Raw genomic sequence first — 16,288 nt, forward strand, 5'->3', positions numbered from 1 at the left:
AACGGAAGAAATAAGGTTTTTGTTTGATAAGATATTGTTAAAAATGTGAAAGCTGCCTCAGACAGATATCCGAAAATATCTGTTTCAACTTTAACGAATAAATTTGAGACTAGGACTTCCACTATACAAAGAGTAAAAAGATATTTCAATTGTATAAAAAGAAAAAGTTACTCGAAGATTTAAAAGTTGATGTCGAATGTAAAACACAAACTGCGTGAGTTCTCAGTAACACAATTTCCCAAACTTACTTAAGTGAAATTTTACATTATTAATATATATATTAATACATATATTTACTCTTATAATATGTTTATAATATTCAATATCGAAATACAATAGTTGAATAAATATCCTTTAAAATATCCACGCAGATTCTTTCTGGTCATTTCTTAAATCATTTACCGCCTTTTTTAACCATGTTTTATTTGAACAATGTTTTACAGCTTTCAAGATTACTCACTTAAGACATCGATCTTGTACTTTGAAATAATATCTCCGCTGTAATTATTAACAAAACAGATATTGATCGTGTTTATTAAAAAAAATCTAATTTTTGTGGTCCATTCAATACATTTTTCCGCCAAAAATAAATTTTACAATTGTGCTTTTTTTTTTTATTTAAGATATTATTTTATAAATTTTTTATTACATTATTTTTAAATTTTCTTGTTTTTCTAATTATTTACTTGTTTTTACTATATATAGTTATTTTGTAACTTTTTTTTCAGAATGCTCAAATAGTGATGTTTCTTTGGTTTCTTGGTATGCTAATGATCTTTTTGTCTGTATAATAATGCCTATCCTTCAGCAAAACTTATTCAACGTTTATTTATATACAAACAACTCTTGGCAACTGGTGAATAGTTATCCTAAAAAAAATCAAGTAATATTTTAATTGTTTTATAGTTGTATTTTTTGTTATCTAACTTATAATTTAGTATATACTTTAAATATATATATATATATATATATATATATATATATATATATATATATATATATATATATATATATATATATATATATATATGTATATATAAACGCGGTAGTGGTAGAGTGGTAGAGTGCTCGCCTCATAAGCGAGAATATTCCGAGTTTGATCTCCACCACGTCCCTGGTAGTACCGCGCTCAACTTGTTTACCCGTGCAGCGGCCTTGTTCGTCGACGTTTAAGTGCAGAAGTTTAAAGGTAAAATTAAAATGTTGTTTTAGTTTAAATTCAAAATATTGGAAAAAATATGCCTAAAGGTAAGCTAATAAGTGTAGAAAAAAGGGCAGCAATACTCACTTTGCTTCAAGAAAAATATACAGTTAGAAAAATAGCTGAATAATTAAACCTGAGTAAATCAACAGTTAGCTATACAATTCGTCGATATCGAGAATCTGGAAGTTTCAAAGACAGAAATTGTCCAGGCTCTTCAACAAAAACTGATGACCGACCTATAAAAGTTATCAGTAAACGTAATCGAATGTTAACTGCTCCACAAATAACAGCTATTTTCAACCGTGATCGAGAAAAAAAAGTTTCTGTCAGTACAATCAAACGAAAATTGCAAAAAGCTAATTTTCATGGTTGTGTTGCTTTCCAAAAACCATATCTACGAAAAGGTAATTAACAAAAGAGATTCCGTTGGGCACAGTTCAACAAAAATTGGACGATGGATGAATGGAAACAAGTACTCTGGACCGATGAGTCAAAATTTGAAGTTTTTTAAAATAAGTAAAGAATTTACGTTAGAAGATCTGCCAAAGAAAAAATGCTAACTAAATGTCTGGTTCCAACAGCAAAGCATGGTGGAGGCTCTAAGATGGTTTGAGGTTGTTTCTCTCTGGGTGGAGTGAGAGATTTGCGTAAAATCGATGGTATGAGAAAAGAACATTATAGAGATATCCTGGAAACAAGTGTGACCCTTTCAAGACTTTAATTAATCGGAGATAATTTTATTTTGATGCATGATAATGACCCTAAACATACTGCATTATTACCTAGAAATTGTTTAGAATCAAAAAAAGCTGAAAATGTATTACGTATAATGACCTGACCTTCCCAAAGCCCAGACCTCAACCCCGTTTAGTTACTTTAGGTTAAACTGGATAGAAAAATTAGAACTGAATGTCCAACATCAAAATCTCATTTATGGAAAATTATAGAACAGGAATGGAGTAATATTCAGAAAGAAACAATTAGAAAATTAATTGAAAGAATGTCGAGAATAGTTAAAGCAGTTATTAAATCAAAAGTTTTTTTGACGAAAACAAAATTTGATAATTATTATGGTTTTTGTAAATTTTTATTGCCTAAAACTGACTAATAATATATTTGTTGAAAATTTATAAAAAATATAACTTTTATTAATATAAATTAAAAATTCAATAACGTATTTACATATTAATATTGCTTTTTTGAAAAAATCTCCATTGTCCTAACTTCCGTGAGCGACAGTGTATATAAATAAGTTTCCATAAAAAGTACCGACTGGTTCCTAAAAGAAAAAAAAATTTCTTCAAAACTAAAATTCACTTGACTGACTAAAATCATTTTCTTTAGAGAGGGAGGGGGTGGTACAATTCCTCCCCCCCCTCCATCCTCCCTCATACACACACAACTACAACGTAAAATCGCCTCTGTATATATATAAATACATATATATATATATGTATATATATATATATATATATATATATATATATATATATATATATATATATATATATATGCATATATATATATATATATATGCATATATACATATATATATATATTTACATATATATATGCATATATATATATATATATATATATATATATGCATATATATATATATATATATATATATATATATATATATATATATATATATATATATATATATATATATATGCATACCTACAGTAGTCGCCAAAAAATTAAGGCACGTCATAAAAAATAACTCAATTTTTACAATGTAAATTTTTATTGAATAAACACAATAGAAAATGTAAAATAAATGAAAAAAAATAAATAAAAATTATCAAAAATTGTTAATGTTCAATAATATAATAATTATAGCATCAAACTATAGCAAAAGTTTAAATGACTTGAATGATATAGTTCAATACTTTGTCGGATGTCCCTTATTATCAAGCACGGCTTGTATTCTTTTTGACATACTATGTACTAATGTTTTAAAAAATTCTCGAATGATTTCATTTGTCCACATTTCTTTAAGAACTTTTTAAAGATGTTTTTCAGATTTTGGCTGATGTGCTGCAACTTTCGGCTTCATTATATTCCAGCAGTTCTCGATAACATTAAGATCGGGTGAACTTGAGGGCCAATTAGATAATAATTCAATTTTATTATCAGTAAACCACTTCTTAACTGTTTTAGCTGTATGACAAGGTGCTGAATCTTGCTGGAAAATGCTGGTTTTAGTAATTTCCATGTGCAGTTTCACTTTGTCTTTCAATACACTTAAATACTTTTGTGCATTGACTTTTTCACCTTTTTTAAAGATGTGCATCTCGCATCATCCTTGCGTGGTGATTGCTCGCCATACCATGACTGAAGGAGGATGTTTTACTGTTTTTATGGTATACTTTGGATTTAGGCGTTCTCCCACAGGTGTTCTAACATAATTATAGCCCGTGCTTCTAATTTGTTGAAACGTACTTTTGTCTGTAAACATTACGCGTTCCCACCATTCCTGTGTCTTGTCTTTTAAACTCTTACAAAATTTAATCCTGGCTTGTAATCGAGATGGAGTTAATAAAGGCTTTTTAGCTGGTCTTCTTGCAACTAGACCAAAGTCATAACACAACCTTCTTCTAATTGTTCTCAAACTAATAGTATGTCCCCTTTCCATAGCAAGTTGTCATAACCTTGCAGATGTTGTGTGGGGCTCACTATTAACAACATTCTTTAAAAACGGTCTTCTCGTGATGTACTCACACGTTTTCTACCACAATTTTTGCGATTTGAATAGTCTTGCACACGTATAGCATTTTGCTCGACACATCTTGATATTTTTAACTGTTTTGCTATACTACTTTGAGAATAGCCCTCCGAAAATAGTGCATTTATTTTACCTTTAACAAAGTTATTAAAATCACGCTTTTTACCCATAATATCACAACTATGGCAACCTGACGGTGTAAAATAAATCAAAGTATCTTTAAAAATCAAAATATAATAATAAAATTATTTGTATCCAAGGTAATGACGCCATAAATAAACAATCAGTTAAAAAAGTTTAAAAAACGTAGCCTGCCTTAATTTTTTGACCACTACTGTATATATATATATTCATATATATATATATATATATATATATATATATATATATATATATATATAGAGAGAGAGAGAGAGAGAGAGAGAGAGATATATACATATATATTTATATATTTATTTATATATATATATATATATATATATATATATATATATATATATATATATATATATATATATATATATATATATATATATATATATATATATATATGTTACACTCAAGAAAATTAATCTATAATTTTAAATTTATATATAATAAGATTCGAGCGTATAAAACTAAGAATGACGTCGCAGTAATTAAAAAAGCCTTGGCTTTAACTTAAAAAAATGCTATAAGATCCCAGCTTAATTAAGTGTAGTATATGCTACATGTTTAGCTAAGCTATTTAGCGAAATTTATTGCTTGAAATTACTCGTTTGTAGAACGTTGTATAGGCAACTTACAAACGTGTTTCAAGCTGAGTATTTACCAAATAATTGTAGATTGTTGGAAAAGCATTAATCTTTAGGTTGAACTCCTTATCAGCGACCATAACAATATTAGGGGTAAATTGATAAAGTTGGCATACAATGAAAACAAACAAAAATGCGTGGTGCTTAAAGTCATCGGGAAAGGTAATTTATGTCTTTTTTTTTTTGCTGAAATTCTTTGTACATTTTTTGTAAGAATAATTTCATATATAATTGAAACTGGTTAATTTAATTTGATATTAGTTATTGTCTTAAATACTTTGTGTTTCAAAACATTTTGAATTATCCTGTAAAGCAGATTCCCTGTGATATTATAATGCCCACAAAAGAAATTATCTCAATATTTTATTCCTAAAGTAAAAAAATCATTTTTTCCTCATAGCTAAAAGGTATTTTTTTTTTGAATTTTCCTCAAGAACTATCAAACATTAAAACCATGCATCCTCTATGTTTTAAAAAAGTTTCTTTGCCCAAAATTTTTTGAAAACTTACGAGAGGGAACCTACGAAACGTGGAAACACTCACAGAGCTCGTTTAACAATCCAGATGACATATGTGTTCCAAGTACTTAGAAGTACTAGTCACTCTCTATGTAGTTATGTTATTTACTTTCTAGCATACTTCAGAGAAGGGTTAAGGATTGAAAGATGGATATAATAAAATAGTGAGGCTTATTTTAAAGATTTTAATTTTTTTCTCACAAATATTTTGGGGAAAAATAGGAATGAAAACCTGTAAGTTGAGAATTATTATTGGAACTAAGTTGAGTACTACGATAAAGTTTCATACTCTTATGGTAAAAAAAAAACTTTTTTAAACGTAAGCATTGTGTCAATCAAAGAAGATAATAGCTTACACGTATTTTAGTAAAAGCAATATCTAACTTTATTATTGGTAGTACTATTGTTAAAATAACATGTTATTATTATGTCATTACAATTGTTTATATTATTACTATTATTAGTAGTATTGTTATCAATAATATTGTTGTCATATTTTGTTAGTTTGTCATTGTTATTTTTATTATGTTGTGAAAATAACAGTATTATTAGTATCTTTATTGTATATTATCACCATGATAGGTATTTATCTAATATTAGTTATTTTAATAGTTGTAAGTTTTCTTGAATGTATAATCTCTATTAAGAGTATATAATTGATTGATGGCTTTAAATATAAGTGAAAATAAGTAACTATTAAAAAAATATTCTTAAGGTTTTACACCTGCAAAAAAAGGACAAGCACTAATAATTTTTTTTTTTCTCTTTCGAAAATTTTGTATATACTTTATAAAGATATATATATATATATATATACATATATATATATATATATATATATATATATATATATATATATATATATATATATATATATATATATATATATATATATATATATATATATATATATATATGTATATATATATATATATATATATATATATATATATATATATATATATATATATATATATATATATATATATATATATATATATATTAAATATATATATATATATATATTAAATATATCTTTTTATTAATTTTTACACCTTTGATATGTTTTAACTTTTTTTTACTTAACAATATGCTTATGTAAAACCTCTATATTTTTGGTAAATATATTGCATTTTGTTGTTGTTGTTTTTAAAAACTAAACAAGTTAATCATATTGCGGACCGGAAAAATTGTATGTTTATATGATAACTTGCATTAAGCGCGTTGAGTACGTACTATTTTGTAAAAATATTATTGGGCGATAAAAAGAGATTTTAATATTTTAGCTTGTTTATATTAATAAACTAAGTTTTAAAAATACATTACTTTTAGCATATTATCCATTCATCCATCCATTCATAAAGAGCGTGGCTGTAAACAGAGATAATAAGTCTATGGAAAATGCGTTTTTGTCTTTCAAAACAAAAAAAGTACATTTTTCCTCAACAAAAAGAATTGCATCAGTCACTTTATTTTCATGCTTTTTGGTAATAATTGCTGGAGTTGGCATTTTTGTTTATATAAAGAAAAGGTGGTATTAATATTTGTTTTTGTTTTTATAAAGAAAAGGTGGTATTAATATTTGTTTTTGTTTTTATAAAGAAAAGGTGGCATTAATATTTGTTTTTGTTTTAATAAAGAAAAGGTGGTATTAATATTTGTTTTTGTGCATTGTTCTGCTTCTTTTGCTTAAAACGTTATAGTTTATATCTATCATAAATATATAATATCAGTTTTATGTTATATGTCTTGACACCAGTATAGAAATAAGTAAATGCGCCCACCATTACCCTTTTTACTCAACTGTCATTTTTATCGTATTAAACACTCTTTTCATATTCCAACATCTTTTGCTGTATAACTTAATTACTGTTTTAATAGAGTAATAAAGTAAACACTGTATTACTAAACTGTATTTAATAATAAACTGATTTTACTTCCATTTATTTTAACTTATTACTTGAAACTTGTTACTTTGCACCTTTATAAATTACTTTGTTGATTATTGTTATCGTTTTTTCTTATAGAAACGAAGAATTCCAGGTAAACATTTATATATTATAAATAATTTACTTTTTTTTAATTTCTTTTTTTTTTAATTTATTAAATTTCAAAGTAATGTATTTTTATATTTAAAATACTCTTCCGTAACTTAAGTTATGCAATCCGATGCCAGCTGCACTTTTAAAAACATTTTTTTAACAATTTTTATATGGTTAAAAGTTTGAAACTTATTTCTAGAAACAATTTAATCAAATTCGTGTTGTTTCTCGCTGCAGTTAAGGCGATTTAGAAATTATTCGAATTCTTTTATTTGGAATTACTATAGATTCTTACTACTATAAATTCTTGTTCTAATCTGTTCTAGTATATGTGTACTGAATATGATTGTCAAAACACAACATTTCTACCAATTTTCACAAAAAATATTAGAATTCCGAACAAGAGAGAACTTATAATTAAGAAAAGTTGCAAATAAACGATCATAACAGATCATATTATTAAACTAAAATTTCATTTCACCTAAACAACGTACTTATTTAAAATCTTATTCAAATTTGGACAAGCAATTATGGTTTTAAAAAGATTATTAAAAAAAAAGAATCTGGGTTTTTCTCTATTTTTATTTTGTTACGGCAAAATTTAGGATTATAATTTCTTTCGTCCTTTCATAATTCACAGACCTGATCATTTAACGGAAATATGTCGTAGTCAGCAAAATATCATACGGACGATTTAATATTTAAAAATCGCCTTAACTACACCTTACTACAAGTTATAAGTTGCTAAACGCCAACATTAAAAAAATCTTTTTATTCAAATAAAATTTTATTTAACTCAAATTACAAAAAGTGGAGGAAAAGGGAGAAAGGCAGTGTCTCCCTGGCCCCTCGGTGTTGTCGGCTCTGTAGGAGCCATTTACAAACTACTTTTCACAATGCAAAAGACCTATAGTGACAATACAAAAAGACCTCTATTATTTCAAAATATCAAAAGTATCAAACTTCACTGCATACCTACCCGTACTCCCTCCCCAATTGTATCATAACAGTCGATTTTATATTTTTGTAAGGAAAAATAACAGAAAAACAAAACTTTTTTTCTTCGATCAATAATTTTTAACTACCTAATATTTTCCCAAATAGGATAAAGATGTTTTATAAGGTGTTCTGCAAGATGCTTTGCAATAAAATTGAATTGACTCAATCTAGCACTATAAAAAAATCTAAAATATTTACGTCTGCCTATTCATCTATTTCAAAGTCTTAATCGTCCTCAAAGCATCATAGTACTTAATTTTTTTCCATTAAATAATCTTCTATACTTAGATTTTTAGGATTCAAACTTTTTTTCTCTTTTAGATGAAATATTTGGAAATTGTTAAGCAAAGGTAATGATGTGAAACAAATGTTGCTCGTATTAAAACAAAAACTGTTTTAATACGAACAAAATGTTGGTGAAACGGAATGTTTTTTCATATCTTTTACTTTATTTAAATAAATCCAACAAAAGCACTGAAATTCATTGAAAAGAATGCATGCTTCATACTTTAACTTCACTTCAGCCATATAGCAATTATAATCTTTTTCTCTGTCACTTTCTTTAAGCTTTTTTAATCTATTATTATCTCTGACTAAAGCGGTAAGAATATTTCGTTTAACCGGCCTTTTAAAACTTCCTAGGCAGAGTAAAGGCTCATAACTTCTAAAACTGACGTTTCTTCTCTTTCAATTATTACGATATTTACTTGAAAGACAGATATTCAGGAATGCAAAAACTAACGTTTCTACTTTTACTTGAAAGACAGATATTTAGGAATATTAAAAGTATTAAAGAATGCAAAAACCAAAAATAATCTGAAAATTCATTCTCAAAAAATGTTTTTGTAGAAACAGATGGTTGATCTACAGAACGAATGTATATTTTCAAAACATCAAGTAACCTCGCAGTCTTTTGCTGGAAACAAACTTAATCATTTGGTTTTAAAGTAATGGATTAGTTAATGATTACTAATTTTAATAATAAAATAATAAAACGTGGGGTTTACGTCAAACACCTACTAACGGTTTTTTTAAAGCTTTCTTAAATATATGAACACATTTTGACCTACTTAAATATTAATGCCTCCAAATCTTACATTAACGTTGTCTCCAGCAAAAGCAATACACTTAGAAGACAATTAATATGTTTGCAGTATTTTCAAAATGTATTTGATATAGTTTCAGTTTCAAATTTTAGTTTGGATACCTCCAGCCTTCTCGTTAAAGTATTGAATAACATGGAAACTAATTACAATAATACATTTTTAATTAAAACAAAAAAGACTTACTCAATAAATAACTTTAAAACTTATCATAAAAATTTATTTATATGAAAAACAATCAAGTCTGTATAAATTGAAAATATATCGCTAACTGGGGCTAACCTGGGATTTTTGATAATAAGTTTATTCTTAAGTTAAATTTATATTTACTAACATAATCTGAAACATAAACCAAAATTATAATGGATTAAAGTTAATACAAAAAATGATCTGTGCTTGGTCAAATTGATTGAAATTTCATTTTCAATGAATTTGACCAAGCACAGATCATGGTGAGCCACTACTTACTATGTTCGTTCGTGGTAGTACGAAGATCTTAGTGGAACTAAGATCATTTATCAGATCATAATGGAAGATCATAATGGAACTAAGATCATTTATCAGATCATAATGGAAGATCATAATGGGACTAAGATCCTTTATCAGATCATTAATGCTTTAGAAAATCAGCTAGGTGTGAGCGAGTTTATTTTTTCTCGTTTTGGCTTTTTATACAACTCGATATGTATTTATCCCAAGAGATACTGACGACAGCATCGAATCTCTTTGGGGTCTATAATGACAACCTAGATCTATGTAACGGAAACGAGCTTGTACAATTTTTGATTAATTTGATTATGCATTCAAGGATGAAAAAGATGAATTTATCAAATTGAATGAAGAAACAAGAAACTGTTTTTTATAATGACTTTACCAAGTTAGATAATTAAAAGCAATACTTAGAAACATAAGTTTTGGTGTTATCAGTTACATCAGGTTTTGATGTGCAAACCTAAATAGGAGTTTAATAAACATGGCTCAGGGCAAAATTTCGTAATCACAATTTAAACTTCAAAATACTTCTCAGGCCCGTTCCGTAAAAGTTGTTAGGTAAGGTGAGGGTCGTTTTAGAAAAAATAAGCCTTTTAGAACAATAACTGCTGATTTTATACTACTCGTTAACTTTTTTTTCATTTGCAAATGACAGTTAACAAGTAAAAATTGTATTATTATATGATTCTTTTGAGTTTCTTATAGATAAAACGTCTACATACAATAGTAGGATGTACAAAACAATTCTTATTCAAAATTATAAAAATTCCAGTATTGTACATATAACTTAAAATTTACAAAACGGTACGTTTACCATAACACGTAAGTTTTGAATTATAAACTCACGCGCTGTCTAAAATGTTATGAAAACATTTTAGACAGCGCGTGAGTTTATAATTAAAATGTTATGAAAAATAAATAAGTTATGTCATTCTGTTGATATAATATGTTAAAAGAATAACTAGGGATTGCAAGTATACGGTATACTAAAAATTTAGTTTAGCGTATACAGTAAAGTATACCGTAAAGTATACCGAAAACAACTTCTTTTTTTTGGGCAAAACCGTAAAACAAGTTTGTCAAAAAGCTTTAACGGTGAACGTAAAAAAAATGTTTTCATTTTTATTTAATGTACTTGTTTTTATTTTTTATTATACCATTAATCACTGGTCACACATTCTTACTAGTTAAATTAAAAAGTTGAAATCTTGGATCAAAATCAGCAACCACTTAAAAATGGATTGTTATTTTGCTACATTAAAATAACCAATGAAAACTAAAAACACTTTAATCATGATGTTTTATACTAAATATGGTATAGCAATGATTAAAGTAATATAGCAATAATTTAGTAATAAACTATTAAATTATCAAGTCAGTTCAAAAAAATTTACAAAAAAAGTAAATAGGTATACTAAACTGTGTTCAAACTTTTAGTATAGCAAGTACGGTAAAGTATACCGTAAAGTTACTACACCGTAAATTTTAACTGGCGATCCCTAAAAATAACGCATCTTATTAATTTAATTATAACTTTTTTAAATTACTTTTTAAATTATATTTTAAATAATATAAAGTATTTAAAAATAAATAATCAATAAAGTATTTTCCAAAATGTCAACAATAAACTGGCAATTATTATGACATCCATTATGAATCTTTCGGGGTTACCGACTTTTAATTTAACTACTTTTAAATAGCTTTCTTGTAGAAATTAAGCATTGTTGTTGCACATACAATCATTTAAACCAGTTTAAGACTTTTTCCATATTTTTGATCTGCAGTGTTAATCTCAAGATAGGTCAATAAATTCCAAATCCATATTTTGTCCTAATGTTAAAGTACACATTTTGAATTTTTAAACGAGTTTTATATTTTATTTATAAAGTCTGAAACTAAATTTTGGATTGAGCTTGAGATGAAACTTTTGGTAATCAAATTCTTTTTATCTAAAACTTCGATTTTTGATATTTGTATAATTTAAACAAGGATGATATAATAGTATGGAGTGAAAACAAAGCCTAAAATTGTTTAAAATTGCAGTTTAGTCTTTGTTGTTTGATTATTCCAGCGGCATGTCAAAATGACGATTTGCCGCTGGAATAATGCGTTGAAAAAGGAAAATTTTGAAATGTAGTGTGTAAAATTTGTTAGCTGTAATTAAAATGGATTACTCTCCTAAAAGTTGACTGGATACGTTTTTAGCAACTGCTCCATCTATCAAATAGTAATCAGAGCAAAATTTATGATCTACGTAAAGTAATCGTTTTTTGAATACCTTGATACTAGGTTTGAATATCAAAGATTTAGATCATCTCTACAACTTGGTTGAACCATATCTTTTGCTTCCCCGTTTAGCTATAGATTTTTTACGTTCTAAAAGAACGTTTTTTCGGCAAGAAACTCTCTAGGATTTTATTTTGTGTTGTAGTATTTTTGTTGAGTTATGAAACAAATTGCTATATTTTAAATAAAGAGATCTAAAATAACTTTTTGTTAATTCGGCAAAAATACTACCAATTCTTATTTAGACATTTATTAAAAAAATTTATTAAATAAACTAGAAATTAAGAGCAAGATAAAGATTAACAAACAACATAAAAGACTGCAAAGTATATGAATCAGGAAAACAAGATGAAGGAAGGGAATTCCGAAGAACTGATATTCGAGGAAAAAAACTAGACGAATAAGAATTTTAAAGCACTTAGGAACAGTCACAGTAAAAGGACGAGACTTAATTGAATGACGAGTAATACAAGAATGAATTTTAGTAGATAGCATTACTGACGCTAGCTCATTAGAGGAGTGCCCATTATAGTATTTATAGAAAAAAGAAAGCAAAGCAAAACTATGACAATGTGATAATGGTTGGAGGTTAGTTGCAAGACCAGGTCTAATTATGTTTGCAATGCGTTTTTGCATCTTGTCTAAAAGAAGAAAGGCATCATTGGTAAATCCGCCCCAGAAATGGCAACAGTATTCCATACAAGGAAGAGCTTGAGATTTATAGAAATAATAAATAAAGAATAGAATCCTGAGTAAGAAAGTGGCGAGCACGATAAAAGATGCAAACTTAGCAGGTGCTAAGTTTGCATCTTTTATCGCGCTTGTTTTTGCAATCGATTTGATATATGGTTACCAAGAAAGATCGGATGTAATAGTTATTCTAAAAGATGAAGGGTCGAGTAACTTCGTTCTCCATCCAGTCTATTATACCTCCTTGATATAAATTTACTTTCTCCAAAATATTTGAAATGACAGAAATAACTGAGATATTTAGTGTAAATAAGCCCCCGGTGTTTATTGGTATTACTTATTTAGTGTAAATAAACCCCAGTTTTTATTTGTAATACTATTGCTAATTTTGTTTTTCCGGTACGGATACTGAAATAATTGAAGATCTAAATATTTCAAGGGCAAAAATATTACAAAGACAAAAACTTTGTTTCGGTTTTAATAAATCGTGAGATTTTTTTGTTTTATATAGGCCTTGACACTTTATTGCAGTTTATAAACCGTAACACTTTATTGTTGTTTATATACCGTAACACTTTATTGCTGTTTGTGGTTTATCTTTGTAATTGTTTGTATTATTTAAAAAATAACAATCAAATTTTTTTTAATTTAATTTGTAGCTAATCAATTAAATCAATGATCTTATATAAAGTTGACTATAAATATTTAAAATTTTTAGATTTTATGCTAAGTAAGTTGCAACATTCCTACAGTTTTTTAGGCAACATTTATGTGACTTTTGTAGGAAGTCAAAAAGCTGAAATGCCTAAAGTTTAAAAATATTAAAATCTTAAAACGCTTTACACCTATAGTTCAAGTAAATTTTTTTAAGGATTTGAGTATTGTTGAAGCGAATGCAGTGGTTGAAAATCAAGAAGATCTAAAAAACAATGTAACAATTTTTTCAAGTTTGTAAGATAATATCATGACCTATTTAAAGTTTACCTAATATTTTGCATTTTTTAGAGAAAAATAGAATCAGTTTTGTAAGCGGTTTTGAATAAAAATGTAATAATTATAATACTATACTGAATACATTTAAAGCCACATCAGTGTACTTGGCACCCTTTGGTAAGGAAGGAGGAGTGAACTTTCTAGTTATATGCTTTACCGCGGTGCTTTGTGATAAGACCGTAAGGTTTTCTGGGAGCACCTTAATAACTACACAAAATTTTTTTTTACAAATAAGTGCTTGAGTTATACTCCACAATTGTTTATTTTAATATGTATTAAATCTATGAAGTTTAACAGTAATCTATTGGTTGTTTAACTCACCAGGTTCTGTAGGGTGTACGCAGATACTTTAACAACAAATCTGCTCGTTTTGTTAAGTTTTGTCAAAGTTTGTTAAGTTCGTTGTTTATGGTTATGAGCACCAAACAACTTTATTGCCAATTAACAAAGAAATAAATTTCGAAACTGAAAAAATATTTTTTTATGGCCTAGTTTTGATAAAATTCACATAACTCAACTAACACAAGGCATAAACAGCTAAGGCAAAAACCTAATTTATTTTCTAAAAAAATAAACGCGGCTAACAAAGGCGCATCAAATCCGATGCCATGCATTTTGGCGTTCATGTTGCTCTGACTGAATGAGTATTTTATACAATAGCAGCACTAAGCTAACATGTTTGCAATAATACGTCGTCGTCAATAATACGTCGTCGATTTTTGCTTTACAAATCAACTTTTTTCAGAATGTTTATATAATTTGGTAATTTTCAGTTAAGACTAAGGAATTAATCAAATAAGTTTGAAATTAAAAAAAACGGAATGGCTACTAATATATCAATTGCAAAATATTTTCGAGAAAAATATTTAAACTATAAAGGGCAAGCCAAAAAAAGTTATTTAATAAAAAGTTAAAACCAATATTCATTCAACTGTTGTAGCAATTATATAATTTTAGTACAGATGATTTAAAAATAACAATTAAAAGATAGTTACAAACCGAGGTTTGTAATATTATTGTAATAATGTAATATCTGAATGTCATCGTTTTAAAAATGGCAACGCAAAATTTGGTGTAAGTAATAAATTAACAACAAAAGATGTCTTTAATAGGTTAAATAGAATAAATGTAAGTTAAACATTATAACAATCAAGAAAGAATCTTGAACAAAACCAGTTTTAAATAAAATGCTGAATATAAAGTATTTTTAAAAAGTGTTTTTAGTTTTTTTTTGTTTTTGTTTTTTTTGTTTTAATAGCCCAAATATTCTTTTTAATAGATTTATATTATTTCGACGAAAATGCAAAACATAAGGACGTTTAAAGTACTTTAAGTAGACCATGTTAAATTAAAATGATTAATTTTAGTTTTTTAGCGTATTGTTTAATTTTTACATTTTAGAGTGATAAAAAGAATAGAAACGAGAAAAAAAATGAAAACGAGGGTATTTACACAAATTTAGTATTGACCGAAGTTTGTCAAGGCGAGTACAGCACTTTAACGTTGTCTGTTCAAAATATTCAATCAAACTTTGTTTGCCAGCATTCTTCTAGTTTAAAAGTAGATGAAAAAAGTACAGACGTAATTCAAGAGCATTTATACTTTGAAATTGAACCAGAAGTTAATATTACTACTTGAAATTATTAAAACATTTATTTTTTACCCAAGATTCTCAAAGTAAAATTAAGTGCAAAAAATCACCAAATATAATGATTGAAATCAATTAAAAGAAAGGAATAAAGTGTTTTCAAGGAAAATAATTTTTTACACAATACTAAACCTGGCTTTATTAGTAGAGTTTACAATCGAAGTTGATCCAGCAATACAAAATTTACAATCGAAGCTAGTTCACCCAGCATACAAAATTTACGATCGAAGTTGATCCAGCAATACAAAATTAGAAACAGTTATTTGTTAATCTAAACGCATGCGCTCATGCATTCTTGTAAAACTTTGAACAGGTGTTTGGCGAGGAGGAGAACTTCAAATAATTAAAACTTAAAACGCTTTCAAATTACTTATTCGGATTGGTTTTTTTTATTATGTCTATAATTTTTGAAATATTTAAATTTATTTAAAAGAATATTAAAATGTTTAAAAATTCGGAACAATAATAAATAAAACAGTAGTACAAAAATAAAGTTACCTGATAGTGGATATACTTATAAATATGTCATAAATATAGTATGTGTCTGTAGTCTATCTTGTCATTATTTAATTTTATCTAGTCATTACTTGGCGCTAATTAGTTGTCATTTAGTCGTTAACTAATTTCCAATTAATTCAATTTGTCATATTTTTTTATTTATTTTACATTTAATTTATTAATAAAATAATTTCATAATTATAAAATAAGTGGTTTTCATTTTTCACCAATTTAAACAAAAGATGTCACAAATATTTTGACAAATATTCGGTATTCGGCCGATTGCCAAG

General features: G+C 26.7%; 1 protein-coding gene across 2 annotated transcripts in view; it reads left to right on the top strand.

Annotated features, from left to right (window-relative positions):
• LOC136083510 (uncharacterized) overlaps window positions 1–15,953 on the top strand; it is a 37,279-nt gene extending 21,326 nt beyond the window's left edge. Inside the window, exons 2-7 of one of the 2 annotated variants that reach the window (XM_065802912.1) lie at window positions 729–883; window positions 4,786–4,891; window positions 6,580–6,778; window positions 7,275–7,290; window positions 13,731–13,790; window positions 15,254–15,953. In XM_065802912.1, the coding sequence (XP_065658984.1) occupies window positions 729–883; window positions 4,786–4,891; window positions 6,580–6,778; window positions 7,275–7,290; window positions 13,731–13,790; window positions 15,254–15,490 (773 nt within the window). In that variant the 3' untranslated portion in view covers window positions 15,491–15,953. The remainder of the gene's footprint in view (window positions 1–728; window positions 884–4,785; window positions 4,892–6,579; window positions 6,779–7,274; window positions 7,291–13,730; window positions 13,791–15,253) is intronic. The other variant, XM_065802913.1, reaches the window with a different exon arrangement.
• Window positions 15,954–16,288: the final 335 nt, after the last annotated feature.

This window comes from Hydra vulgaris, chromosome 08 (genome assembly GCF_038396675.1).
Source record: "Hydra vulgaris chromosome 08, alternate assembly HydraT2T_AEP".
Classification (NCBI taxonomy): domain Eukaryota; kingdom Metazoa; phylum Cnidaria; class Hydrozoa; order Anthoathecata; family Hydridae; genus Hydra; species Hydra vulgaris.